The 25,360-nt window shown below is 48.7% G+C and overlaps 2 protein-coding genes across 9 annotated transcripts; one reads left to right on the top strand and one right to left on the bottom strand.

Annotated features, from left to right (window-relative positions):
* Window positions 1–1,181: 1,181 nt before the first annotated feature.
* Itfg2 (integrin alpha FG-GAP repeat containing 2) lies at window positions 1,182–14,415 on the top strand. 4 transcript variants are annotated; one of them, NM_001108648.2, is given in 12 exon segments: window positions 1,182–1,386; window positions 6,736–6,831; window positions 8,155–8,196; window positions 8,340–8,508; window positions 9,707–9,846; window positions 10,224–10,372; window positions 10,742–10,839; window positions 10,925–10,978; window positions 11,101–11,192; window positions 12,256–12,373; window positions 13,270–13,443; window positions 13,518–14,413. In NM_001108648.2, coding segments are annotated over 12 exon segments (1,332 nt in total). In that variant the 5' UTR covers window positions 1,182–1,290; the 3' UTR covers window positions 13,622–14,413.
* Window positions 14,416–15,424: 1,009 nt separating this feature from the next.
* Window positions 15,425–24,719, bottom strand: Nrip2 (nuclear receptor interacting protein 2). 5 transcript variants are annotated; one of them, NM_001431914.1, is given in 6 exon segments: window positions 15,425–16,344; window positions 16,599–16,651; window positions 16,841–16,962; window positions 17,752–17,834; window positions 19,109–19,262; window positions 24,398–24,719. In NM_001431914.1, coding segments are annotated over 4 exon segments (339 nt in total). In that variant the 5' UTR covers window positions 17,823–17,834; window positions 19,109–19,262; window positions 24,398–24,719; the 3' UTR covers window positions 15,425–16,251.
* Between the last annotated feature and the right edge of the window lie 641 nt (window positions 24,720–25,360).

Raw genomic sequence — 25,360 nt, 5'->3', positions numbered from 1 at the left:
TGTTGACCATGCACTCTAGCGGCTGAGTTACAACCTCTGCCCCAGGCCCAGTTTTCAATTGAGTATCTTTTGTTTTATTGGCTTTTTTTTTTTTTTTTTTTTTTTTTTTGGAGACAGGGTCTTATGTAACCAAAGCTGACGTAGAATTCCGTAGCCTAGGCTGATACTGATCTCTTGATCCTCCTGCCTACGCCTCCCATGTGCTGGAATTGCAGTCGAGCAATACCACATGTAGTCTTGATGTCACATCTCAGAAGAAAGGCAGAACCTAGTTAAACAGGGAAAGTATCCCAAGCAGCCAGTCAGAGTAATGGCCCCACCTAAACTAGAGCAAGGCCCCCTTGAAACAGCCAGCTTAGTGCTGAGGGTGGGGGTTCACACCCTGCAGCGTATCCAGAATCCCAACAACCTTCACTTCCATAGGAACTGCAATAATGACAAAAGAGCTCTAACCTTTTATATCAAGCATCTTGGTTTGAATCTCACTTCTACCACTGCCTGCCAAGTTAATCTTGATGAGCATGTTTTCCTCATCTGAAGAAACAATAAAGCTTACATAATTTTGCTGATTAAAAAAATACACGCAAGGTGTGCTTTGCAATAGGTATTTTTTTTAAACTGCTGCCCATTAAGTACACAGCATAATTTTTTCCATTATAATCCAGGTGATATAAACAACCGAAACAAGGCTTTCATAAAATAATGCGTACTACTTAGATCTTTTTCTCTTTTCATATTTTTAAAATCTTTGTGGTGCCTTTTCAGCTACATGTGTATCTGTGCATCACCTAGGTGCCCAGGATCCCAGAAGAGGGTGTCTGGCGTCGGATCTCCTAGAACTGTAATTATAGATGCGTGGATGCGAGCACCATGTTGAGGCTAGGAATCTACACAGGGTTCTCTGCAAGAACAGCCAGTGCTGCTCATTGCTGAGCTCTTTCTGACTTCTTGTTTTTGTTTTTTGTTCACTACGTCGTGTTGACAACTCTATTGGGTAATTTCATAGAAACTGTTGGAAAACAAAGTTGTTAATTATGACAGCTATTACTATGACTCGAGGAATGGTTTGAATCCCCTTCAGAGAAGAGGGACAAGCACCAAGGGCCAGGTCGGCTCCCGGCACGGAAGGCCCGCCTCCTCCCCTAAGGTTAGTTGGAGAAAGCCGGAACTCAAGGCTCAAGCGGTGACGTAGACTTCCGGTTCGGTGGCCTGACACTGGCGCACGGCTGTCGACAGGGCTCGAGGGTCGTTTTGGTGCGGTGGCTCGGCACCTCAGCCCTCCAGAGTGCCATGAGGTCGGTTAGCTATGTGCAGCGCGTGGCGCTGGACTTCAGCGGGAGTCTCTTCCCGCACGCCATCTGCCTCGGAGACGTCGATAACGACGCGGTGAGTGCATGCGCACTGCAAACGACAGTATTTGGGCGGGGCGAAATATGGGAAAGTGGCGTGAGGTGCGCTTGCGCACTGGGGTCAACATGGCGTGTGGGGGAGAAAATTTTGATTGACAGTATTGGCCCCTGACCATCACTGCAGGCGGCTTAGTTGGGCCAGATCCTCTAGTAAAGTTATTTTTTGTTTTAACTTTAAATTTTATGTGTAGTGTGTTTTGCTTGCATGTATATCTATGCACCGTGTGCGAGCAGGGCCCAGGGAGGCCAGAAGAGGAACGTTGGATTCCCTAGAAATGGAGTTACAGACACTTGAGAGCTGCCACGTAGATGCTAGGAATTGAACCCTATTCATCTGGAAGAGCAGCTAGTGTCCTAATCGCTGAGTCATCTCTCCAGCTGTATTTTATTTTTATTATTATTAATTTTTAAGAGGATAAGTAGTTGGTTCTCTTGCTCAGTTCAGTGACTTGTCAGGGTAGGAGGTTGTAAAAGCCTGTTTCCTGCATTATTTCCTTTCGTAGTCGCAATACCTTTGCAAACATCTTTACTTTTCAAAGCTCTTTTTTTTTTTTAGCCTGTAAAGTGAATTTAATAATATCCCTCTACCTATGACTTTGCCTCCCCTGCCCATCCCCCATGCTACCATGCTTGCCCATATTCATGATTGTTATTGCCTTTGTCTCCTGCACTGGAATCAACCGGTAGATACTCTGCTGCCTCCAACCTACAGAAGATACCCCACAATAAGTGTTGACCATGTCGGGCTTCTACTGTGCCTACCCAGAATAGACTCAGGTGTCGGGTGACTTTGTAGTGCTACCTCTTGTTGAATTACAAAAGCAATTTCCACCTACTTTGTTTTCTGTCCTAGGCAGTCGTTCCTTTTCTCATCATTTAAATAGATAAATGCAGATTAAACAGGCGAAGCAATGACAGGCACACAGTTAAGGCTCTGGAACTGTCAGTGTTAACAATATTAGCAGCCCTCCCAAACCCACCAGACCTACCATAGGAAATATTCAAAAAGGTGGGGTGGGGGGGGAACTGTACCTAGTATGTTCAGATTTCATTTCTTGATACCATTACTTAAACTGCACAGTACAGCATAACCTAAGGGAGGGGATACTTTGAGGAAAGCATTATTGGATTACTTTGTTGTCCTAACGTTATAGTGTTTGCTTGCACAAACCTGAATGTATTTATCCTGATACATGGAGCCCACCACTGACCAAAGTATATGCAGTGTGGGTCTGTATTCAGATAATCCTGGAGATGATTAAATACGTAGCGGCATCCTGGGGATGCAGCTACCAAACACTTGCCTAACTGTGAACAAAGCCCTGGATTGAATTCTCAGAACCACAAAAATAAATAAAAGAATGAGAATCAAGCTGGATGTGATGACGCACACCTTCAGTCCCAGCATTTGGAAGGCAAGAGCAGGTGGGATCTCAAGTTGGAGTCTAGCCTCATCTACAGAGCAAGTTGCAAGACAGCCAGAGCTACACGGAAACCACGTCTTGAAACACCAAAAATGAAAAAGAAAAGAAATGAAAATATACATGGGGTTATGTGCAGATGTTACTGTATGGTTTGGTATAAGGAACTTGATTTGAGTATTCACGGAGTTCCTATGATCAATGCCCCACAGATACAGAGGTTCAACCGTCATTTATGCTGTCCTTATTTTTCTTGCCCAAGTTGGGAACTCTGAAGTTACAAATGCTTGTGAGCTGTTGTGTGGATGCTGGGAACCAAACCTGAGTACCCTGCAAGAGTAGTAAGTGTTCTAAGCCCCTCTCTAAACCACTTCATCCCCACCCTCAATAATTTGTGAATTATACTTGCTTTATTTGCATGTGTGAGTGACAGGGCAAGCACATGTGTACATGCATGCGCACAGGGCAGATGTAGAGGTCAAAGGACAGCTTGCAGGAGTTGGTTCTCTCATCCATCACATAGATTGTGTCCAGGGATCAAACTCAGAATTTTAACTTTATAATTGTTATTAAAGACAAGTGGGAAAAACAAAATGTTGTGTGGTGGAAGTGTTGGTCCTGTTTAAAAGACAAAGCAGATGCGATTGTTTCAAAGCCACCTTTGTGTTGGGGGGAGGCGTGGGAAGGGTAGAAGAAGTTAGTTAACAAGTGACCAGCTGTACCACATGTTCCATAAGACTGTAGCCATAGTCTGAGAATGTAGCCCAGTGGAGGGGTACTCATCTAGCATGTGTGAGGCCTTGAATTCTTTCCCCAGCCATTCTAAAAGAGGGGGTTTTGTGAGGATTGTTGCTAAGCGAGGTGGTACACGTCTGTAATCCCAGCACCCAGGATACAGAGGCAGGAGTGTCACTGCAAGTTCAGCCTGATCTACACAGCAGATTCCAGGCCACCCAAGGCTATGGAGTGAAACACTGTCTCAAATCTACCAATAAAACATGATTAGTAGTCCCTAGACAATTGGAGCTTTGGGAACGGGGACAAAGTCTGATTTCAACTTGATAAATCCTTAGCCTAAAGTACTTTGAAGCTGATTTACTTCCTGCTGAGGCAGAGGGAGAAGCCAGGAATGAAATTTGTTCTCAGACCGCCCACAGAACCCTGGCTGGATGCAGCAGGGGCAAGCCCTTGGGAGACTGAAGCAGATCGCAGAAAGACTGCACCTTTCTCCTTCAGCACTCCTTAAATATGGTGGGCTTTCCCTCTGAGGGTCTTCACCATCACTGTGTTACGGGTGAGGCCAGAGCCAAGCTCTGTCAGAGCAGCAGGTCTGATGAGAAGCATTCAAGTGCTAGAAGTCAGATCGCTGCCTTGGAAATGTCCGCTCCCACATGTTGCCTCAAACTGCTTAGCTGAGTCACATCTGCTTGCTCAGTGTACTTCCCATGCTGTTTTATGGTTCTTTTCCTGTGTCTGGGGCTCCACAAAACTGAGAATTCTTTCTCTACAAGACTGCTGCCTGGAAACTGGAGGGCTGGCTGAGCACTTTCTTTTCTTTCTAATTTTTCTTTCTTTGATAAAGTCTCACAATGTACTCACCTCAGGCTGAGCTGGAATTTGCAGCCCTCCCCTCTTCCTCAACCTCTGGATGCCGGATTGTAGGCATGCACACTGTTATAGGCCCCTCTCAGCATCTTATACATGGAAAACAAGCAGGGACAGCAGAACAAGGGGCTTAACCACCAAGCCTGGGGAACTGAGTGTGGGCTCTGGGACCCCCAAGATGGAAGGAGGGAGCGCGCACACACACACACACACACACACACACACACACACACACACACACACACAAGGTTGGAGTGATTGCTTGGTGGTTTAGAGTATTGGCTGCTCTTCTAAAGGACCTCAGTTTGATTCCTAGAACCCAGGGCCTCACAATCGTCTCTGACTCCAGTACCAGGGCCTCTGACAGCCTCTTCTGACCTCTGAGGACACCAGGCATGCATGATGCACAGACATACATGCAGGCAAAACATTTATATACACAAAGTAAAATTAAATCTTTTTTGAGAAAAAGTAAGAGAGGGGGTCGGGGGAGCCCAGCATGGTGGCACACATCTTTAATCCCAGCACTTGGGAGGCAGAGGCAGGTGGAACTGAGTCCAAGGCTAACCTGGTCTACAGAGCAAGTTTAGGACAGCTAGGGATATACAGAAAGGGAGGGGGAGAGATTGAGAGAAAGAGAGAAAGAAAAGGGGGTAGGGGAATAGGCAGAAAGAGCTGTGTTAAAATTCAACAGTTGCACGCTAAACCCTTACAGTGTGTGGCCTCTCTCTGCGGAGTCTGCAGAAGTCCTCTCAGGTGACAGTAAATGAGAGAGACCTCAGCTGTGGGATGTTGTAAATCAGTACAATGTACGCTTATATGACCTGACACTGCCTTCTTGTTTGTTTGTTTTTCTTTTTGTATAGTCTAATAGGCTAGCACAAAACTACCATACTGTTATAAATACATCTTTAAAAGTCAAATCATTATGGCAATCCCAGTTTCTCTCAAATTTCTTGTTTTGGGCAGGTCTCGAATATCTGGGTCTAACAGACCCATGTCACCCCCTCAGTCTCCCTTATTATTTTTGATCTCTTAAGAATCTAACTCTAATTTCCTCTCTTTGTGGGAAACATTGTCTTCTTTCCCAGAGAAGGAAAAAAAAAAAAAAAAACTGTAGCGACAGGGTTTAGAACCACCCAGTTATCATGAGAGCTCCCCAGATAGGTAGTTATTTCTGGACTATTGGGGGGTCAGGGGAGAAGCTCCCTGAAGGGCCCCCCCCCCCGCTCCCACACCCAGAGTCAGGACGCTCATACCTTCATGCTCTGTACCTCAAGCAGGGCCATTCCTCTGTGTTCCTGTACACATGAAAATCATTAAAACGAAGGGGTCTTGTAAGAAGAGACAGGACCCTGGGAACTGGCTTTGTAGTCTTGACCTCTGATAAAATATGACATCTGAGGTGAGTCTTCAGAAATTCACTGTCAGGCTGTTTTCAAAACATATCCCAAGCTAGGCATGTGTGCAGAACTGTGCAGACAGCTGGCTTACCTAAATCACTGCTCTAATAAACACACACACACACACACACACACACACACACACACACACACACACACGGAAGTAAGCTGTGGAAAACTATGTCTGTATTGATTCCAAAAGATGTTTGTTGTTGGTTCCCTCTGCTTCTTTACCTGTGCCAGGTAAGTGCTCTGCTGCTGAGCCACCCCCTGCCCACAGGCAGTCTCAAAAGATGGTTTTTTTTTCCCCCTGAAACTTGTTCTTTCAGTGTAACCTAGTCTGGCCTTGAACTTGCTATCCTCTGGCCTCAGTCTCCTGAGTGCTGGGATCACAGGCAGATCTCTCAAAGCCTTGATTTAAAGGCTGGCTTAAATTTGCTCTGCAACTTGAAAATGTCCTTGAACTTCTGACACCTTGTCTTCCCCTCCAGTGCTGAGATACCTGATGTGTACCTCGGTGCCTATTTTTCCTTGCTGGTGTTTGGTTTGCTTTTATTTTGTTTTGAGACACTATGTAGCCCTGACTGTCCTGAAGCAGTCTGTAGACCAGTCTGGCTTTGAACTCACAGTGATCCTCCTGCCTTGTCCTCTGGAGTGGGGGGATTAAAGGGTATGCCACCATACCTAGCAACTGCACCTGGCCCCTGTGGGGCTGGAGACAGAGCCCAGGGCCTCATGCATGTTAGGCAAAGCACATCACCAACTGAGTTACACCTGCAGCCTGTCAGAGGGTTTTTAACAAAGTTACTCATATTCAAATATAAATATAAAGGTTACGGTTTTTCCAGAGACAGCTGAGCTTCGATCCCTCTCTAACAGTGCTCTCTCTGTTTGCAGTTAAATGAGCTGGTAGTAGGAGACACCAGCGGAAAACTGTACGTGTATAAGAGTGATGACAGCCGGCCGTGGCTTACCTGTGCATGCCAGGGAATGGTCAGTACTCATCCCTGTGGGTCTCAGGGGGGAGATAAGGTGCCTTTGTGTTGGATGGCAAGGAAGAGCCCCACAGTGAGTCCCCAGGCAACTCATTGGATTACTGCTTCAGAGTTTGTTGCATTGAGGGGATGGCGGGCTTGGGGGTTGGGGAGTTAGGAATTGCTCTCACTTGCTCTGCTCCCCTTTCAACTCTCCCACAAGACTAGTTTGTGGGAGCTTGCTCTCTGTTGCCATGATAAAGACTATGATCTAAAACAACTCCGGAAGGAAGGAGTATATTACGGTTCACAATTTATAGTCTGTTTTGAAGTCTGAAAACAGTACAGGATCTCAAGGTGGGAACCTGGAAGTATCAATTCCTGCAGAGAATATGAAGGCGCTTACTGGCCTTCTTTCTCATACAACCCAGAACCACGTGCCCAGGGCTATGCCCTCCCAAATCAGTCATTAATCAAGAAGTTGCCTCCAAGCAATCTGAAGGAGGCATATTCTCAGTCTCAGTGTAACAGGGGAAAACTATATTGTCCTTATGTTGTAGAGTGAGCTTGCTACTGTATGGAGACTGCCTGGGATTGTCTGAAGTATGCAGTGTAGCCATACACCGGTTAACAGCAAGGACATGTTCTGAGAAATGCATTGCTGGGTTCTTTGATCATCAGGTGACCACAGCATTTATATAAACTAAGACAACTACTGTGTTAGCTCAGGTGTATGAGGTGGGGTCTTGCTTTGTAGCTCAGGCTAGCTTCATACTCTCAGTCCTCCTGCCTCAGCCTCTTCATTGACACCTGGCTATGTGATGGGAACTTATAGGTCCACCACCATATATGTGACGTGTTGTTAACTAAAATGTCCTTACACAGTATGTGACTGTATATAACGAAAAATGAGAGTAATACTTAGAATAGTCTAGAAATATGATAATTAGGCTGTTTTTCTGTTTGGTGGGGTATTTTTTTGGGGGGCGGGGGGTGGGGCCATAGAGGGCTTATAAGACAGGGTCTTGCCATATAACTCTGGTTGGCCTGGAATTCATAGCAGTCCTTCTGCTTCAGCCTCCTGAGTACTGGAGGAGTCTAGGTGTGCACCATACATTAGAAAAGAATTTTTTTTTAAATTTTTTTTGCCTAAATCTGAGTTTTTACCTCCTTGAGTCTCCAAGGTATTACCGTTTGAACAAAACAAACTGTCCAGTTCAGTGTGTCTATTAATAAAGACTATTTGTATAAATTGCATGACACAAGCTTTCATGAATGCTTTGGAAGTTTAGAGGTGAATGGTCTCTCTTGGTACCTCTCTCAGGCTCTTTCTCTCTTGCAGTTGACTTGCGTTGGGGTCGGAGATGTCTGCAATAAAGGGAAGGTAAGACCTCAGGCTGGTGAGGTAGAGCTTCAAGGCCTTGCCTCCATTGTGACTCTCAGGGAAAGTCAGCCCTGGCCCTTGATGTCTGCTCTGATAAGTTCTCACCAACCCCTGTGTCTCTCCTGTGCCTCTGCCTCTCCCAGAACCTGGTGGTAGCAGTCAGCGCAGAAGGCTGGCTTCACTTGTTTGACCTGACATCCACCAAGGCTCTGGATGCTTCTGGGCACCATGAGACACTTGTCGAGGAGCAGCGACCTGTCTTCAAGCAGCACATCCCTGCCAACACAAAGGTCATGCTGATCAGCGACATCGGTGGGCATGAGCAGCCAAGGAGGGGCCAGTGGGCTCTCGGGCAGACCCCAGGGACTGCCGAGGAGAGTTGGCTCCATCCTGCCTTGTGCTATGTGTTATCTTCCTCTCTACTTTACCTTCACTTGTTGTATGTTTGATGCATAGTTACTGAGCTCCTGTTATAAGCTGGGAACTGTTCTAGGTTCTAGAATTACAAAAATGAATAAAGCAGGAAAAAGAATTCAGACCATCTAAGATCATACTAAGAGGAGTCAGAATAAATTTTATAACAAAATGAAATAATGAGGCTGGGAATTTAGCTCAGGATTAGAACACTGCCAAGAATCAATACTATATTAGAGGGTAGTAAGTAAATCACAGGGCTGAAGGTGTCAAGATAGAGACAGCAATTTTAAAGATTTACTTGTATTTAATTATGTGTGGTTGTGTGTGGGTTTGTGGACGTAAGCGAAGGTCAAATCTGTAGCAGGAGTTTCAGGGAGTTGTGAGCCACTTGACATGAGTATCGGGAACTCAACCAGGGTCCTCTGGAAGAGCAGCAGTACTCTTGCCCTCTGGAAGAGCAGCAGTACTCTTACCCTCTGAGCCAGGCTCGAGTAGTGGCAGTCTTAGAAGGAGTTGTCACGGACGCTCTGCTGGAAGGTAGCATTTGGTAAAGAGCTGAAAGTGGGGAGCTGGAGAGATGGCTCAGTGGTTAAGAGCACTGAGGTCCAGAGGTCCTGAGTTCAATTCCCAGCAACCACATGGTGGCTCACAACCATCTGTAATGAGATCTGGTGCCCTCTTCTGGTGTGTCGGAAGACAGCGTGTACTCACATACATAAAATAAATAAATCTTTAAAAAAAAAAAAAGCTGAAAGTGGCAGGAGAGTGAGCGGTGGAGACTTGGGGATGCTAATGGGCTAGAAGCTGTGTAGCCGGAGGTGTGCAGAGTGAGTCAAGGGGCTGTGGCGTGGAGATAGGAAGCTGAGGGCTGAGATGATGGGGCCTGCAGAGCATTTCCATGAGAAGCTGCATGAGCACAAGGCCAGGCAGGGGTGGGCAGCAACCCTAGGGTGTGGTGAGTGGCTCAGAAGCCTGGGCATGAAGCTCCACTCAATTGAAAGTGGCAGGAGTGTCAGCCATGGAAAGGTAGCCGTAGGCGGAAGCTGAGCAGTTGAGGTTTGGCTCCAAATCCATTGTGTTTCTGTGCCTACAGATGGAGATGGGTGTTATGAGCTGGTGGTAGGATACACAGACCGTGTGGTGCGGGCCTTCCGCTGGGAAGAGCTGACTGAGGGGCCTGAACACCTGGCAGGGCAGTTGGTGTCCCTCAAGAAGTGGATGCTGGAGGGTCAGGTGAGAAGAGTGAGCAGAAAGGCTTATAGAAAGCGGGGCTGTCTGGGAAGAAAGGACAATCTCCTTGCTGAGAGAGACCCGGGTCATTTTTAGATGAGTGGAGTTCTAGTAACAGGTACAGAGTGCAGGGAATGGTGGACTAAGACTTCAGTGTGTGAAGGTGTGTGGTATGAACCAGGTGGAAGCCAGTGGGCACCCTGCAGAAAGCAGATTGACCGTGGAGGGGGTGGTGCCAGACAAGCACTCACAAACCTCAGACCCCCATCAAGGCTGGGAGGCTCCTCTCAGAAACCCTGCCTGGGTCTCCCTGTTCCTGGGGGCAGAGTCTCCCCTCCTTCCTGCTCTGTCCCCCATTAAGACTCTGTTCTCTGGTGCAGGTAGACAGTCTCTCTGTGACCCCAGGACCCCTGGGTGTGCCTGAACTGGTTGTGTCACAGCCAGGGTGTGCTTATGCAGTTCTCCTGTGCACCTGGAACAAGGACACTGGCTCCCCTCCTGCCTCTGAGGAGGCCACAGGAGACAGTAGGTAAGGGGTGGGTGGTGGGTGCATCGGCAGAAGGACATGGTGGCCTGGTGGTGAGACAGATCTGCAGGTGCCAGGACCCACCTTCCAAGTCCCAGTCCAAACACTTTGCCCCATTAGAAAAGGCTATTTAGGGACTCAGGAGTCCAGAGCTTTTAACATTAGAGCATTTGCTCGCTGTAACCAGGCTTTGCAGAGATTCCACCATTCAGAGCCAGGTCTCAGCACTCCTGCCCCATCACTCCCCTTCCATTTGCTACATGGGTCTGAAAGAGTCGGGGGGAGGGGGGGGGCTTCTGAGATCCAGAGGTGGACCCTGGAGAACTCAGCTCCCTTGACTTTCTTGATGTTCGGTCCCTCTTTTACCCACAGGGAGACCCCAGCTGCCCGAGATGTGGTACTGCACCAGACCTCTGGCCGGATCCACAACAAGAACGTTTCCACTCACCTAATTGGCAACATCAAACAAGGTAAGGGAGGGAAGGAACTAAAGGAACAAGGCAGCTCTGGAAGAAAGCTGCCTTGCCCTCATTCCTGCCTCCATTCCCCACATAGGTCATTACCCTGAAAGTGGTAACGCAGGCCTCTTTGCCCTGTGTACCTTAGATGGTGAGTAGTCCTGGGCTGGGTGAGGTGGGGTTCTGCCTGAGGGATCTGCTCAAAGGTCCAGCACACACATGCACACACACTCAGGCATATACACACACATACCCCCACCGCTCTTTCTCTAGGAACACTGAAGCTGATGCAGGAAGCAGATAAGTTGCTGTGGTCTGTGCAGGTGGATCACCAGCTCTTTGCCCTGGAAAAGCTGGATGTCACGGTCAGTGGACTTTTCCTTTTTCGAGATTCCTTGGTTTAATTATGTTCACGTGTATGGATGTTTTGCCTGCATATATGTCTGAATGCCACATGTGTGCCTAGGACCATGGAGGTCAGAAGAGAGCATCAGAGCCCCTAGAAGTGGAGTTACAGAGAGTTGCTAGCCACTTTGTGGGTACTGGGAATCAAACCTAGGTCCTCTGGAAGAAAAGCCATTGTTCTTAATCACTGAACCATCATTCCAGCCCACTCATGAGTAGACATTTAAATCAACTGTTCTCACCTCCCAGTCACTGAACCTTTTTTCTCGGACTGAAATGAGTGTGTCTATTACAGTCAAGTGTGCCCTTATAGCACACAATTTAATTCTCTGTGAGACTACTAGAAAATCATTTCCAGGCCTTTCAGCCAAAATAGTGGCCCTAACGTAAACAGGCACTAGGTCCAGAAGTGGGTTATTCGTCCTGTGTGTCCTGTGGTGTTCTTCCTTGTCCATGAGTCTGTTTGACATCACTGTAGTCCCTCACTTGCCAGATGGGTCTACACTAATATACTACTGTGGTACAAGCTTTGGGTGGCTTTGACCAGAACAGACCTGTACTTGGTTTTGCCTCTATTCCCCTACTTGTGACCTTGACAAGTGACTTTATCCATCTTAGCAGAAATTTCCAAGGTAAAACTGAGAATAATGTCAACATCATAGTATTGCTTTGAGTATTAAACAAAGTAAATCATTGATTGCCCTGTGGGGCACTTGGCACATGGAGAGATACCCTAACTTACAGTTTGCCAACCAGAGTCAAGTTCATGGTTCTCTATGTCTTACTGCCCCCAAGCCACCATCTGATCCTTTTCTCCTTTCTTTCCTGTTTTTTTCTTTTCTTTTCTGACACAGGATCCTGCTATGTGCTCTGTAGTACAAGCTACCCCTGACCCTGACCCTGACTCTGCCCCTGCCTCTGCCTCTGCAGCACTGAGGTTACAGCTCTGTGATACTACATCTGACTAGTCTCTTACTAAAATGGTTCCTGACCCTCTGGCATCCTGTCTTTGACCTTTTTCAGGGCAATGGGCTTGAGGAGGTGGTAGCCTGTGCCTGGGATGGACAGACATATATCATCGATCACAACCGCACTGTTGTGCGCTTCCAAGTGGATGAAAATATCCGTGCCTTCTGTGCAGGTGGGACAGTGCCCTCTAAGCTCAGCTGCTCCAGCTTAGTCAATGTGCTGGAAAGTGACTCATTTCCGTTCAGTGTAGCCCTTGATAGGTGTCGTCCTTAGCTTTCACTAGTGGGTGATGGATAGGTCCCATGCTGCCAGCTTGACTGTGGTTTTTAATTTAGGAGGAAATGGTTATTTATTCTTCTATGTCTGAGTGTTTGCCTGGATGTATGTCTATGTACCGTGTCTGCACAGTGCCCACAGAGGCCAGAAGAGGGCATCATATCCCCAGGACCAGAGTTACAGACAATGGCTAGCTACCTTGTGGGTGTTAGGAATTGAATCCCCAGTCTTCTGAAAGAGCAGCCAGTGTCCCAAGCCATCTCTCCAGCCCTAGCATGGTAGTTTGGAATGAGAAGTAAAGCACAGTTGAGACCTCCATCTTTAAATGTATAAAGAATGGGGTGACTGGGAAGACATTTCCACCTGAGCATGCCAGGCTGAAGAAAATGCTTCCAGGGTATTCCCTGAAGTCCCAACTGTGGACTTTGAAAAGCAGCAGTGGCTGTTTGGGAACAGGAATGTATCTGGCAACTAAAAGGATAACGAACCAAGGGTGTGGTGTGGTGGTAGAGTTGGCATGTACAAAGCTGTGGGCTTGGACCCCAGGACCTCTCAATAGCTGGAAGGAGTTGGGAAACACCTGGTTACCTGGAAGGTTGATGTGTGCCTTGGAAGAAAGGGACGGGCCAGGAAAAGCCTCCTCTCATCATTATGTTACCTACCCCTTGCATTCACATAGCTCTCTTTTATCCCATAACATCACTAAGGTGAGAAGACTCTGATGTTGTTCCTGCCCTCCTCCTGCCACCAGGACTAAGCCTTGACCTTTCTCTTCTTGCTCCCTTCTCCCAGGCCAGTACGCCTGCAAAGAGGGCCGCAATAGTCCCTGCTTGGTCTATGTCACTTTCAATCAGAAGATCTATGTGTACTGGGAAGTGCAGCTGGAACGCATGGAGTCCACTAATCTTCTGAAGCTGCTGGAGGCCGAGCCTGAGTACCACAGCCTACTGCAGGAGCTGGGTGTGGGTGAGTGTCAACAAAGCCATTGGGCCTGCACCAGAGGCCTGACAGCCTCTTACCAGTCTCTTCTTGGCCTTCAGATCCTGAGGATCTTCCTGCAGTCTGTACCCTGCTTCAGCAGACTCTCTACCATCCGGATCAGCCACTACAATGTACCCCGTCAAGCTTCCAGGACCCCACCTAACTAGGCTTGATCACTTAGCTGGTGAAGGATCCTTCTGAGTCCCCAACCCTACCCCAAAGTGATCTTGGCAGGATGGGGAATGTATATTACAGAGGAGCAAGACTTGGTTCTCAGCATGGATGGATGGTGGACCCCAGAGAGCTTTTGATGAAGAGATGGGTTGCCTCTTTGCTTGTTGCCCCATGGTCCCCTTCCCGTGCTCCCTGCTCTGATTGTTTGTGAGACAAGGCAGCAAACCTTTGCCATGATCCAACACCTGAAAGGCTTCAGGCCTGAGGGAGCATGGAGGTGACCCCGAGACCCTCTGCTGAGCACCGACTTTCATAGCTCTAGGCAGCTGACACAGTAGTTATCACAGGAATGGCAGAGTTTGTTCAGGGCATCTTTTAGGATATTTTCCTGTCTCCTCATCTTCCTGTGTTTCCATTTACTGAAGCAATTAGGTCAGGGCTTTCCGTTTTGTCATAATCTCTCTCTCTCTCTCTCTCTCTCTGGTTTTGTTTTGGGGTTTTGTTTGTTGTTTTCTATGTCTGTGTGTGCACAGAGGTGGAACCCAGGGCCTTTCACAGGCTAGCCAAGCACTCTGCTATCAGCTGCATCCCAGAACTGCCACACTCTGAGGTAGCGACTGCCTGTAGTAGACGCTCAGAGTTTGCCTCTGTCTTACATGATGGTGCACCAGTGTAATCCCAGTTCTGGGAGGAAGATCATGAGTCTAAAGCCAGCCATTTGAGACCAGCGTGGGTCACATTTGGAGATCTTACCTCAAATAAACAAGACAAAACAAAAAGACATTCACAATCTGGTACAGCTTTACACTCTGAACTGTAAACGAGGCAGGCAGCTAGATGTCTGAGTTCAAGGTAGCTGGGTCTATGTAGTTTCAGACTGACCATAGTAAGTTCCTGCCTTTAAGGGGTGTGTGTGTGTCTGTGTGGAGGGGGTGGGGGGTGGTTCAGGCCATTTATGTTTTAATTGCTTCTTACTCTGTGTGCTCTAAGTATTTTTTTAGTTATAAGTGAGAAGCCTTTGGATTGTGGCTAAACTTTGTGTTTGTCATGTGTGTGCAGATCCTTTTACACACACACACACAGATCCTTTTACACACACACACACACACACACACACACACACACACACACACACACACAGGAGCCAAAAGAGGATGTCCAGACTCCTGCTTTCTTTCCGTCCAGTTTACTCCCTTGAAACAGGATGTGTAGTCAGCTGCTCACTAAGACAAGTGATCTACCTGTGTCTGCATCACACAGTGTTAGGGTTACAAACATCTGAGCAGTGTGCATGCGTGTGTTTCGCCTGTACTTATGACTGTGTAAGGGTGTCAGAAGCCTTGGAAATGGAGTAACAGGCAGACGGGTGAGCTACCGTGTATGTTGGGAATGAAGCCCTTTACATGGGGGCTGAGGCTCAGATTCAGGTTCTGAAGCCTGCCTGGCACATGCTCCTCCCCACCAAGCCATCTCCCTCCTCCCCACTAAGCCATCTCCCTCCTCCCCACTAAGCCATCTCCCTCCTCCCCACTAAGCCATCTACCTCCCCAGCCTCAGGGCTTTCGAACTAAGTGAATAGAGTAAAAGAAAATGGAGACTGTCAGAGTCCAGTATTTACCTCACAGTGGAGGTAATACTTATTTGGTGCAACTGCATGTATGTTTGTATAGTGCATAGGGTGGTAAGTGTTCTTCACAGGCCTGTGTTCCAGCTCGGGTTCCCTATGTGCCTGAGGGCAGAGGTACTGTGAGCTCCTGGAGGTAAGGAGGAAGAGACCGAACCAGAACAGCAGCCTTAGAGAAACATTGTTTATTCAAATGCGGAAGCAGGCCAAGGGCCTGCCCTGGGCTGGTCTGCCTCTAATGGTGCAGGAGGAGGCAGACTGGGAGGGAGCTTGTCTCAAAGCACTGCAATGAGGGAGGGAGTCGGGATTGAGACGAGGAGCCCCACACCCAGCACCCAGAGTGCTTTTGAAAGTGAAGAAAGTGACACTTTGTGTGCTGGTTCCTCTTTGGTCCACATAGGCTTTGTATTGAGTTCCCACGTAAGGGGCCCAGTTCCCTGGTTTGGGTTAGAAATATTGTCTCTCTTCCCCTAAGACTTGAGAGTCAGCTCAGCCAGAAAGACACTCAGACATCTGCCACCCAGAAAGAGTACTGACTACAGGCCCTCAGCTCAGGGACTGCCTTCCTAACCAACAGCCCTACTTGTGTCCCCCCTCCCCAGCTGTAAGCAGATAAGTACATGTGTCAGGAGGGCCAGCTTGGGGTGGACTTCAGGCTGGTGGAGGCAGCAGGTAACTTTGACCCCCACAGCCAGGGTAAAGTCTAGAGCCCATTTTCTGGAGGTCCCTTTCTATAAGTGACTGGGTTGTGCACTTGGTAAGGGATAAGAGAGATTGGGGAAGCCAGGACCTCAGAGTCACAGTACTCTCGGTAGGAGTTCCTAGGGCAGAGGGCAGCGATGGAGAAGCAGAAGAAAGGTGGCCTACTGCGGGATCAGGGTGGTGAGTAAAGAGATTAATGCAGTGGTCTCCAGATGCCCTGCTCAGGTAATACCCACTCCACACCACTCTTCCCTAAGGCACGGTGTTGCCCTAGGGACTGGCTGAGACAGTGGTCACTGGCCAGGCTCTTGATACAGAGGCAGGAAGGGCAGCTCCGAGAAGGGGGCTTTCAGCCGAAGCACTCCACGGTCCAGGTCAATGCAGCACTGCCGTGGGGACCGCGGATGTGTGGTCACCTCCCTGCTAGCTCATACCTGCTCCCTTCCTTTTGCCTCCCGCTACTCCCATGCCCCTGCCCCATCAGAGGGGGAATGAACCCATTTCATTTTCCTTTTGGGGATAATTAAGCAAGTTCCGAGTTTTTAGCACCTCTCAGTCTTGCCAGTCTGATTGGGGCTTCCACCCTGAGCCTTCTATCTGTCCTAGCATTTTGGGTCAGGCCCAAGCATGGACACCTTACCTTGAGGGAAAGCAGAGTCTGCAGTCCCAGGCAGAATTCAGGACTGTCCACATCTGCAGGAACCATTGGGAAACAAGGTTGGCTTTCTAACCACTGCCACCCTCCGCTGATCACTCACTCCTCTCCCAGCCCATCCACTCCCGCAGCTGAGACCAGCAGAGTGGTAATCTGTGCATCCTGGGAGCAATCTCTGACAGGACCCAAACCACTCAGAAGAGAGGTAGGAGAGGGGAAGGACTTACCCACCACCTGGGCCGAGCATGCCACCGTCTCCTGCCCCAGCTCCAGCTCCACCTGTTCCACCTGACTTGTTGACTCAGGTGCCAGATCCCCACCTGGGGCTTGGGGGACCCTCTTTCCTAACCTGTGGTTAGAAAGCAAGGATTATAGACACCACAGTCTCCCGTTCCAGCCCCCTCCCCCACAGCCCCAAGTTAAAAAGTCAGTACATTCCCCCCCACCCTCCCCCAAAAAATGTCCAGGTGCAGGCCTTTAATCTCAGCACTTGGGAAGCAGAGACAGATCTCTGAGTTGGAAGCCAGCCTGGTCTACAAAATGAGTTCAGGGCTATTACACGGAGAAACTCTGTCTCAAAAACAAACAAAAAATGCTAATACTGACCTAGGCTGTCTTTCCAGTCCTTGACCCAGGTAAGGCTCAGCTGTTTTCTGCCAGAGCTGCCTGACCAACCTTCCCCAGTTTAAGAAAACAGAATAGCTGTACTGAGAGAGTTTGTATGCCATCATTTCACTCTTGATTGTTGGTTTTGTTTGGGTTGGTGGGGAGGCTGTGGTTTTTGAAATAGTCTTGTAGAGCCTAGGCTGTCTCAGATATCTTAGGTAGCCAAGGCTGACCTTGAATTCCTAGTTCTTTACCCTCAGATGTTAGGTTTGCAGACACGAGCCACAGCCACCGGCAGCCATCTTCAGTAGATACTTTGAATACATTTCATCAACCCAGAGAAACTACACCCCAAAACTCAGTGTGGCCTGTAGTGCCAACACAAACCCACACACAGGAGGCTGAGGCAAAAGGTTGTTGTTTTTGAGGCCAACATGGGCTACACAGGGAAACCCTGTATCAAAAAACAAAAAGGGGATTGGGCAAGGGGAGGAAACACCACCCACTGCTGTGGCTTAGGCTGTACTCTTACCCCAGGCGCCTGAGGCATCCAGCAGATATCTGATTGTGCTGGGTCCCTGTGTCCACAGCCACACGAAGCATCTGGTCCTGGCACTAAGAAAGAAGCATTGTGATGAGTTAGTAAGTACCCCCAGGAGGGGACTGGGTCGGAACTCTCAACTTGCTGACCTCTTCAATGTTTCCCTTTAAGAGATGAGGGGATGCGTGAGTTTTCAGAAGTGAAACTGACTCTCCCAAAAACCGATCCGGAAAGTCATATTCCACATCTCCACATGGCGAGTTCATTAAGTTGAGAAAGATCTGGGCCAGAATGGCCATCTGTTTGTTTACAGGAACCTGAAGGCCTCCTAGTCAAAGAGCTACAGTCTGGAAGGGCTAAGAAGACAAACCTTTTCTGTGGACACTCAAGATTTGGGTGACCAAGAATGGAAAGAGGAAGACAAATCACTGCCTTGGGGTATTGATAGGCACCGAGGTGGACACCTCGATACATACGCAGAAAAATCAGTTTTCTTGTTTCAAACACTGAGCAGCTACTGTGTGGAATGTGTGGCTAGTAGATAATGAGTACCATTCCCTGGCATTGTTAAAGAGATGAAGTCTGACTCCTCCATGGTAGAGCAGTAAGTCTATAGAAGGACCATGAACAGCATGCCTCAGGACACGGAGCTGTTCCTTGCTGGACAGAGAAAAGTTCAAGGAGGAGGCAGCATCAGAGTTGGGCCTTAAAAAATAAGAACGTGGACAAAGGATGATTGGAGATTAGGAAGTAAGATTTCTGGGCAGAGAATCAGTGGACATTTACTGGGATTGTCCCACCAGGAAGTGGGTGCTCCAATGGCTCTCGAGATGAGGGACCTTGGGGCCATAGAGATGGCTCAGTGGTTAAGAGCATCTGCCACTCTTCAAGAATACCTGAGTTCAGTCCCTGGATTGGGCAGCTCACAACTCCAGCTCGAGAGGATACAACAGCCTCTTCTGGCCACTGCCTGGGCATTTGTGCGCACAAGCGCGTGCGCACACACACACACACACACACACACACACACGCACACCACATCATAGCCTAAGATCCTTCTTCACCTTGGAACATGAGCCTTGCATACACATGTGTACCTTTCCAATGTGTGCAGTACAGAAAAGCAAATGTTCATTTACATACAGTTTGATAAAAGCATGGGGGCACAGTGCTACAACAGTGTGGACAGCTGGCAGTACACAGAGGAGACAGACAAGACAGACAGAAAGTAGATGCTGGCCCAGAAAAGGAAAGAAACGCCTTCTTGACAGCCCAGGCAGAAGGGAAAGCTTGTGAAGTGAGCAGACTCAGCAGGAAGGTCAAAGTCGGAACCTGGGAGACTTCTTACCTTGCAGTTGACAAGAAGAGCTGGAACCTGTGTCGCACTGGTCCTGCTGCTGTCATGGCCACGGATCAGAGCCTGCAGCAGGGGGGACTCCCCCTGAAGCCGCCTCTGCTTTCCCTCCACCAGGCGTCTTTGGATCACACTGTGTGGCTGCTGGCTCCATCACAAAATAGTGAAAGCAGTCTAAGCCGAGGATACAGGCCACTTGCTTCCCCATCTTAAACCTTGCAAACCACAGGATCTTTGCCCCAGCTCTACCCAAGACAGGAGCAGTAAGGAAGTAGCTGAGGGATGGTTCAGCAGTTAAGAGCACTGGCTGCTTTTCTAGAGGACCTGGGTTCAATTCCTATCACCTACACAGAGGCTCATAACTAGCTCCAGTATGATACAATTGCACAGTAGAACAGGTCTGTCACCCGGCACTTGCCAGGTGGAGGAAGGAAAGTCAGGAATTCAAAGCCATCCTCAGCTACATGGCAAATTTGAGGCCAGCAGGGCCTAAGTGTCTCAAAATATTTTAAAATATGATTGTAACAAATATGAGCCAACCGATGGTGGCATATAACTCTTTTTTAAAATATTTATTATGTATACACCATACAGCTTTCTGCCTGCATGTATGCCTGCAAGCCAGAAGAGGGCACTAGGCCTCATTACAGATGGTTGTGAGCCACCATGTGGTTGCTGGGAATTGAACTCAGGACCTCTGGAAGAGCAGTCAGTGCTCTTAACCACTGAGCCATCTCTCCAGCCCTGGCACACGACTTTAGTCCAAAGCACTGGAGAGGCAGAGGCAAGCAGATCTCTGAGCGTTCACGGCCAACCTGGTCTACAGAACAAGTGCCGGGGTACACTGTCTCAACCCTCTCCCCAACCTCAAAAGAGTGCTCAGGCTAGAATAATGAATGATTATCCTCGACCTCCCCCATCTGTAGCCACCCTCATCCAGCCTGAATCCTGCCAGCTCTGCTTCCTTTCTTTGTAGGAACGCCTACTGTATCCAAACTCCCACAATTCTCTTGGGCTCCTGGACACCTTCCCCCTCTCACAGAAGCCTGCCTCCAGGTCTTGCCTTTCTACACTGACTTAGCTAAAGCCCTGCTACTCACAGTGTGGTCCTCAAGCCAACACATACAGAATTTATTATCTATGGTTGTACTTGAGATCTTAAGAGGTGGTGGTGGGTGTGTGTCTGTGCGTGTTTTGCCTATATGCATTTCTGGGACCTATGAAGTCCAGAAGACGACATCAGATACCCTAGAACTGGAGTTGCAGATGGTCACGAGCTGCCAGTATGCACTAGGAATAAAATCTGTGTCCTCTGGAAGAGCAGCCTCTAAGCCATCTCTCCAGCCCTAAACCAACAGCTTTAAGGACATGCTAAAGCCTGTTTTGTTTTGTTTTGTTTTTTTAATTTGTTTATTTTATGTATGTGAGTACACTGTGGCTCTCTTCAGACACACCAGAAGAGGGCATCAGACCTCATCACAGATGCTTGTGAGCTATAATGTGGTTGCTGGGAATTGAACTCAGGACCCCTAGGAAGGGCAGTCAGTGCTCTTAACCACTGAGCCATCTCTCCAGCCAGCTAAAGCCTGTTTGAAATGCAGAGTCTCAGGCCTGCATCAAGCATTTTGTTTCTGTTCTATTGTTTTCTGGTGCTCGGGCTTAAACTCAGAAGCTTGCACATATCTGGCAAATGCTCTACTGAGCAGCTGCTCTCCCAACTCTGAATATGCTTGGTTTCGTTTCATTTCATTTGGTCATTTGGTTTCTTTCTTTGTTTTGTTGTGGTTTGATTCGGTTTTGGTTTGGTTTTACTTTTTGTTTGTTTGTTTGTTTTCAAGACAGTGTTTCTCTGTGTAGCCCTGGCTGTCCTAGAACTCAATCTGTAGACCAGGCTGGCCTCAAACTCAGAGATCTGCTTCCTGAATGCTAGGTGCTGTGATTAAAGGCATGTGTCACCATCACCTGACATTTTGTTTGTTTTATGACACAGTCTTACTATGTAACCCTGGCTAATCTGGAACTTTCTCTGTAGACCAAGTTGGCCTTGAACTAACAGAGATTCACCTGCCTCTTCCTCCCAAGAGGTTTAAAGGGCGTATGCCATCCAGTCCAGCCTAGCCCCTAATCTTGTTTCAGTAAGATTCCTACACAGTCAAGTTTGATAAATGCTTAAGTAAAATGTAAAAACAACTGTACGCTCCAGATACGGTGTTGTGTTCCTGTAAACTTCCAGTGTTCAGAAGGCTGAAGCAGAATAGCCACTCTAGGCTACCTTTAAAAAAAAAAAAAAAGGAACTGGTGTGGTGCTATATATAGGACTAAGGAGGAAGAGACTGGTGGATATCTGTGAGTTCAGGGCCACATAGCAAGTTCCAGAACAGCCTGAGCTGCATAGTAAGAACCTATCCTGAAAACAAATTTTTAAGTGCTATTCGCCAGTAGGGACAGCCTACCTTTGTTTTTTATTGTTATTGTGTGTTTGCTTTGGGGTTCTTGTTGTTGTTGTTGTTTAATGTGCATTGCTGTTTTTGCCTGCATGTATACAGGCACGATGGTGTCAGATCTTGGAGTTACAGACAGTTGTGAGCTGCCATGTGGGTGCTGAGAATTGAACCCGGGTCCTCTGGAAGTGCAAGCAATGCTTTTTTTTTTTTTTTTCTCGGAGCTGGGGACCGAACCCAGGGCCTTGCGCTTCCTAGGCAAGCGCTCTACCACTGAGCTAAATCCTCAACCCCGCAAGCAGTGCTCTTAACCACTGAGTTGTATCTCCAGCCCCTCTTGCTTTGTTTTGTTTTGTTTTGTTTTGTTTGTTTTTGAGACAGGGTTTCTCTATGTAGCCTTGACTGAGGGAATTCAATATGTAGTCCAGGCTGGCTTCAAACTCACAAGAGATCTGCTTTCTTCTTCCTCCCAAGTGCTGGGATTAAAGGTGTGAGTGGCTACACCGAGTTCTGCATTTTCTGAACTGATCCCTAGATGACCTGGCTATTGTCTTTCTGGATTGTCCACCACACACGGCTCTCATACTCTAGAGGCACTACTCTTGCCTGGCCAGACTGTTTCACCTCAGCCTCTAGTCTTGCTCACCTCCCCAGGAAGCCCCTCCTTTCCAGTTCTCACTAGGCTGATCTGGACACATAGTTTCCTACACTTCATTGAGTAGAAAGGTAAAAGGGCCTTGCTTCTACCTCTGACTCCACCTGCAGGTCTGGCCTCTGGGTTATTCTGTCCTCCGTCATTCTCCCCCCCTTGTAGCTCATTTGGTCTTGATTCTCACAGATGTTATTTTTGGATTTCACCCCCACTGCAGCCTGGAAGGGCCTTCAAATCAGATTTGTCTTGCTCATCTTTCTGTCCCAGGGCCTAGTTCAGCATAAAGAGGCTCTGTGGCTTGTGAACTGGGGGTGGTTCCATCATAGCAAACTTGCCTCGCATGCACGTCTCATCCCCAGTACAGAAAAGAAAAAGAAAAAAGACATGAAAGAAAGTGGTTCGTTTTAGTCTTGTATGGGATCACACTTCTGTAATCACAGCATTCAGGAGAGGGAGGCAGAAGGATCACCACAAAGATGAGGTCAGCCTGGGCTACATAGTGAGTCCCATCTCAAAAATAAAGTACAATTAATCCTGTTGATTATAAGCTTAAAAGGCACCGTTGTAAGCCAGCCTGGGTTATATAGCAGATTCAGGCCACCAGGGCTACGTAGTGAGACTGAAAAAAATCAAATGGCTGCAGCCTCCCAGGCCCCACACACCCCTCCACCTGACCCCGGGAGCCTGGGATTGTTTTTCCACCCTTGGCCTCAGGAGACCCTGGCAACAAGCTGCTGCTCTGGGAAAGCACAGCCAGCTTGGGACCCAAGCGGTTCCCATGCCCGCCCTTCCACAGTGACTCCAGGCTCCTCCATGTTGGGAAGTATGCATCAGGGCCATCCCAAACGGGAAGAGGGGCTCCCAGAGTATAGCTTCTTCATTCCCTAAGTCTTAGGAGCTGCCTGCTGCAGATCATGCAGGTGACGAGGCAAAGGAGAAAGGTGAGAAACCCTGGTGTCAAAAGGCTGGGCTTGCTACTCTGAGGTGGTGGTGTCCACAGGGCAACTTCTGGGCAAGACAGGTACAGGACTATATGGAGAAGCACAAGACCCATGCCCCAGAGGCACCAAAGAACCTGCTCTCCCACCCCTCCCCATTCCTCAGCTGTCTCCTGTCTTCTCCTGTGGGCTGCTGAGATGGGACTAGGGGATACCTGGAGAGAAAACTCAGACCTGGAGTAGGACAGAAAGGTAGAGCCAGGTCATTCAAAGCAACAGAGGATGCATTTACCCCCAGGGAGAAGTGGCCTCCACAGAATGGAATTCTGTATTCTCTGGACCCTCCAGAATTCACAGCAACTCAGAAGCTAAAAAGAACCATAACAAGAAGTGCTCCCAGTCATTTACCTAGTGTTTCTATTAGCCAGGCTCTGTCATGGTGCTAAGTACGTGGAAGCCCAGGCAACTTCTTTACCAGGCGGATGCTCAGAGCTTTACCCCTTTCTAACAGATGGAGATAACAAGGCACAGAGACACAACTTTCCCAATAACAGCCAGAATTTCGCTCCAAGCAAGGTGGCTCCAAAGCCCATGCTCTTGGTTTTATATCCCTGAAGGCAAAGACTGCACGCTGACCCTAACCCCCTAGCCTCACTGTCACCCTGCTCCTGTTCCCTCCGGAGGCCAAGACTGCTGCAGTGGTTGGGGAGGAAAGGACATAAGGACACAGACACTGATGGTCCAGGTCAGAGCCATATGAACCCAATTGCCCAGAAGACCCTCAATAAGTGCACGATGAGGGGAAAGGGCAGGGGTGGGGGGTCGGGTCTGAGGAATGGGTCAAATTCATGGGCAGCTTTGAAGGAATCTAGAAGTAGGAGTCATAACCTAGGTTGACCCATCCTCTAGGCCTTACTGTCCTTATGAGCCCATTACATGGGAATCTCGGGTCCTCTAAGCTCCAACTGAACAGCATAACTCTCCACTGCCCCCAGGAGAGCCTTGAGCTTTAAGGGCGACAAAACGGCGGAAGCTGAGTTATGAGCCCAGGGACCCTCACTGCCACCAGGCCAAGAAACATCCCAATGAAGGATCTGGGGAGGATTGGGGGTGGGAGGGCTGCAAGTTGGCAGAAATATCTCTCCCATCTCAACCAAAGATAGAAATTTGAATATTGAGGCTCTGCCCTTTAGATCACCTCCCTGCACCCCAAACACAGGATATGAGAAGAGGAAAGGGTCAGGGGCCTTACCAGGTCCTTAGAGGTGCCTAACCTCTTGAGGCTGTCCAGGGGCAGCAGGTCAGCCGAGTCCTTGTGCAAGAACTGGGTGGCCTGTTTGAGTCGGCGCTGCTGGCTCAGGTGGGCTCGGTCCCGAATCGAGGCTTCCTGTTCTTTCCTAGAGTCTCCCTCATCTCTCCTGGCCTCTTGCCCAGTGCTCATGGTCCTCTGTGGAAAGCAGACAGGGGTGTATGGGAGTCTCTCTCCACCTCTCTTTGGCTCCCAGCTCCTCCTGTAGCTTCTGCCTTTCTCTGTCTCCGGACTGCGGCTCTCCCTCTGACAGGAGGGTCTCAGCAGGGAGAAAAGAAGAAATAAATAAATAATAGGCGGGAACCGCCGCGTCAGACACCGGTTTCCAAAGATTGCAGTAGAGGGAGGGAGCGAGGTTCCGGCTGGAAAAACCCAGCCTTAGAGGAGAGGGAGGGCTGGCAGGGCCTGCAGCTGGTAGGCTGCAAAACCCCGCAGCTCTGGGGTCCTACTCAGAGTGGGCGGTGGATGGCGTGTGTGTGTGTGTGTGTGTGTGTGTGTGTGTGTGTGTGTGTGTGTGTGTGTGTGTGTGTGTGTGTGACTGTCAGGAGGTTGTGCCAAGTCATCAGAGAGGGGTGAGTGCCATTGTGTGGGCTGCATGTTTGGTTATGTGTGGGGAGGCAGGCAAGCCCCTGTCTCTTGTCTGTTTGTGGGCTGGCTCTGCTGAGCTCCTTCCAGTCTCCAGACAGTCAGACACCCAGCGCTTTCCTCCTGCTGCTGCCCTTTGCTGAAGGGTTTGAGGTGCTGGCCAGAGAGGGACAGGATGAAAGTGCCCTACTCAGTTTTCCTCCGTCAGCCATCAGACACCTTCCGTGCTTGACCTCTCCCTGTCAGATGGTCCCAATATCTCCTCTCGAATTGCAACAAGATCAGGCATGCTGTAGTAATACACAGCTCTGAGATTTTCCT

Source organism: Rattus norvegicus, chromosome 4 (assembly GCF_021556685.1).
Source record: "Rattus norvegicus strain SHRSP/BbbUtx chromosome 4, alternate assembly SHRSP_T2T, whole genome shotgun sequence".
NCBI classification, from domain to species: domain Eukaryota; kingdom Metazoa; phylum Chordata; class Mammalia; order Rodentia; family Muridae; genus Rattus; species Rattus norvegicus.
Note: the sequence above shows the minus strand (reverse complement) of the source record. Positions and strands in the feature narration are given on the sequence as shown.